This window comes from Lactuca virosa, chromosome 4 (assembly GCF_052849685.1).
Source record: "Lactuca virosa cultivar CGN04683 chromosome 4, Lactuca_virosa_CGN04683_v6, whole genome shotgun sequence".
Taxonomy (NCBI): Eukaryota; Viridiplantae; Streptophyta; class Magnoliopsida; order Asterales; family Asteraceae; genus Lactuca; species Lactuca virosa.
The window spans coordinates 84,851,204-84,854,429 of record NC_136429.1 but is presented as its reverse complement, the minus strand read 5'-3'; the positions used below and the strand labels follow the sequence as shown (position 1 = coordinate 84,854,429).

At 32.7% G+C, this 3,226-nt stretch overlaps 1 protein-coding gene across 1 annotated transcript; it reads left to right on the top strand.

Moving 5' to 3' along the window:
- The first annotated feature begins 897 nt into the window (after positions 1 to 897).
- On the top strand, positions 898 to 2,913 carry LOC145106022 (uncharacterized). The gene is made up of 2 exons (XM_079043070.1): positions 898 to 1,077; positions 1,685 to 2,913. Exon 2 carries the CDS (start codon positions 1,687 to 1,689, stop codon positions 2,740 to 2,742), a length of 1,056 nt encoding a protein of 351 aa, XP_078899196.1. The 5' UTR covers positions 898 to 1,077; positions 1,685 to 1,686; the 3' UTR covers positions 2,743 to 2,913.
- Positions 2,914 to 3,226: the final 313 nt, after the last annotated feature.

Sequence of the window (3,226 nt, the reverse complement as noted above, 5' to 3'; positions counted from 1 at the left end):
TATATAAAAACTTTTTTGTATATGAAATATCTAGTTATAAAAATAGGTATTTATTAAGTATATAAATATATAGAAATCCGTTTTTATAAAAAAAATATATACAAAAACGTATTTTACAAAAAAAAGTATACATACACCTATTGTATCTATATTTTTTTTTTTATAAAACTGTTTTTGTTTACATTTTTTTTATAAAAATGTGTTTGAATAATTTTGTATATAATACGTGTTTGTATACATTTTATAAAATGTATACAAACACGATTTTATAAAATATATACAAACACGTATTATATAAAAAATTATTCAAACACGTTTTTATAAAATGTATACAAACACGATTTTATAAAAAAAGTTTTTATATAGAAAATATAAGATTTTTATGTGAAAATACGTTTTTTTTGTATAAGTATGATTTTATAAGGGAAAAACATATTAGAAACAATTTTTTGAGAAAAAAAGTTGTAAAAAAAACTAAAGTTAGGATGAATTCATAATAAAATTCTAAAATTTGGGCAAAAAGGGTAAAGTTTGGACAAAATTTGTAACAAAATTTAAAATCTGGGCCAAAAGTGTAAATTTTGGACCAAATTTGTAATAAATTTTGAAATCTGGACCAAAAATGTAATTTTTGAAAGTTGGATGAACTGTTGACCGGGTCAAAGGGTTAAATTGAATACGATTACCGGTATTTGGGACTTAATTGAATAAAAAAAATATATAGGGACTAAATCGATTATGAGTCCAATATGTAGAGACTTTATTGTGGTGTAAATTTGTTGAAGGTCAGGCACAAGCCACAAGGGCAACATTGTCAATGCAGTTAGGCCTGGCCCAGAAGCGTATAAAATGGGCGGCTGCGCCCCTTCGAGTCCAAGGCCTGTGGGACCCAAAATTTTCGTTTTTCACATTTTAACCTATTTCAGATACTACCATTTATAACAAGCCTCAACCGGAGAGGAAACATCGGAAATGGATGCAACGGCTAAAAAACATGGCGACAACTCTTCGAATCTCATCGATTAGTTCTTAAACCAGCTCAACAGCTCAAGTTCCTCTTTCCTCGGTTTCAATCAGGCAAGTTATTTTCGATTTTGTGTAGTCCTTGAAAGGATTTGGATCTTTGTTAGATCATGTTAAGTGGTCGACAGAGCCATAATCACTATTTGCAGTATTTTACTTTCAGTTGTTGTCGATAACAAGCACTAACTTTTTTTTTTTTTCTTTTTCTGTATATTGTTTTTTTAGACAAATAAAATTCATTTCTATTTTAATCATGTGGTTCAGTTTTAAATGCCAAAAAGACTATGGTTGCGTATCGCTCAATTAGAAACCTGGGATTGATCGATTTCAAACTTATATGATCCTGTTTTCTTATATATATTCATCTTTCTATTAGTTTAGCTTAGTTTCTTTTGACTTTTTCTCTTTCATTTTGGTATTATTAATTTAGATCAGACATGTGCTGATTTATACCTGCGGATATGCTTACTAATGCAATCATGAAATAGTTATTATTTGTGTTTTTGTTGCTTAATACTATAATTTTTTAATTTTAGGTAATTACTCATAACTCATATGATGATATGAAACTGATTATCTTCATAGGAATGTGCATAGAAAGTGCTTTAGTTAGTTTATTGATTATCTAGGGTTTGATTATTTGTTATTTCTTCAAGTGCAGGAATGACTAAGACAAGGAGTGTGTCCAAAAGCAAGAATCGTGGTGATGGATTAGGCAGGAAGAGGTTCATGACTGGTGCTACAGCACCTTGGTCAGATCTTGACCATGATTTGCTTTATTTAGTTATGATGAGACTCGGAGCCCTTGATTTTGTTGCTTTCAGAGGAGTTTGCAAGTCATGGAGGTCACTTGCACTTTCTAACAAAAGCACGTTTATGAAATCCAGACCACCCCTTAAAGTATGGATCAATGAGCAGGGTAATAAGAGAGAGTACTCCTTGAATGACTTTGATGGAAGAGAGTTCAAATTTCGCATTCCCAAATCCAGTGGCAAGACCTGTGTTGGATTAACTTGTGGTTATTTGGTCTTGTTTGGGCTAAGGCCACGTGAGTTTTGGCTTATGAATCCTATCACAAGACATGGATTTCGTTTTCCCAAAGTCCCCAGGGATCTTGAACCTGATCGAGACGGAATCAGGGCTATTCTTGTCTTTTCACCTTCAATATCTGCGTGGGTGCTTGTGGTCTTATGTAGATTCCTCTCTGAAATATGGTTTTCAATCGCGGGAACAGGGTCATGGAGTTATGTCTCCGCTGAGGAAGGCATCTTTGATTTACATGAATTCAAGGGGAAGATATATGCTATAGACACCGATGCTCGTTTATATGAACTGGGACTCGATCCTGAGCCCAAACTGATGCTACTCAAAATCAAGAATGTTCTGGACTCAGACTTGAGGTTACCGGAGATTGTATGTTCGGGTGAAAACTTTTTTTTTATGGAAAATTTTTGGGAATATGTGTACGTGGTTCACGAACTAGATTTTGATGAAATGAAATGGGTGTCTCCAAATGAAAAGACAATGGATGAATATGCCTTTTTTGTTAGCGAGTTGAAGCATAGTGCTGCTATCAAACGAGAGTTGTGGTCTGACTCTTGGTTGCCATATTACAAGAAATATGCTTTCAGGTATACAAGTCGAAATGGCGTGTTTTTTACAACAGACATATGGTACTTTGCCCATGATTGTTTGAAAGTTAATCTCAAACATGAATGATATTAGTCTTATCTTTGCATATGTTGCAGTTTTTGGTTTAGTGGTTAGTTGTCACTCACCCTTTGCTTCAAGGGGTACATGATCAAATTATATCTTCCTCTTTAAGAAATTTGATGTTCATTTATTTGAATATTTTGATGAATATCATTTGCAATCCCATGTTTTGGATTATTTCCTTCTGTATCTGTATTTTGTATATTGTATCTGTGTCAGCCACTTTTTAAGTATTTGGAGGAATTAGAACTTAGATATAGTCTGTCAAAAGCCTGATGTGATGGTCACCAAGAAAATGAAATCGTGCAATTATAAGTTGCAATTATGCTATTTAACAAGAAACATATTAGTTGTAATTACACATTTTCTAAGCAAGTCACTTGTTCAGTTTCCAAAACATCTGTTCACACATTTTTTTTATTAGAGAACCGTAGGTTGCAATTAGAAGTTGTAGTTATGCTAATTAATAAGAACATGGGAGTCTAGTGGT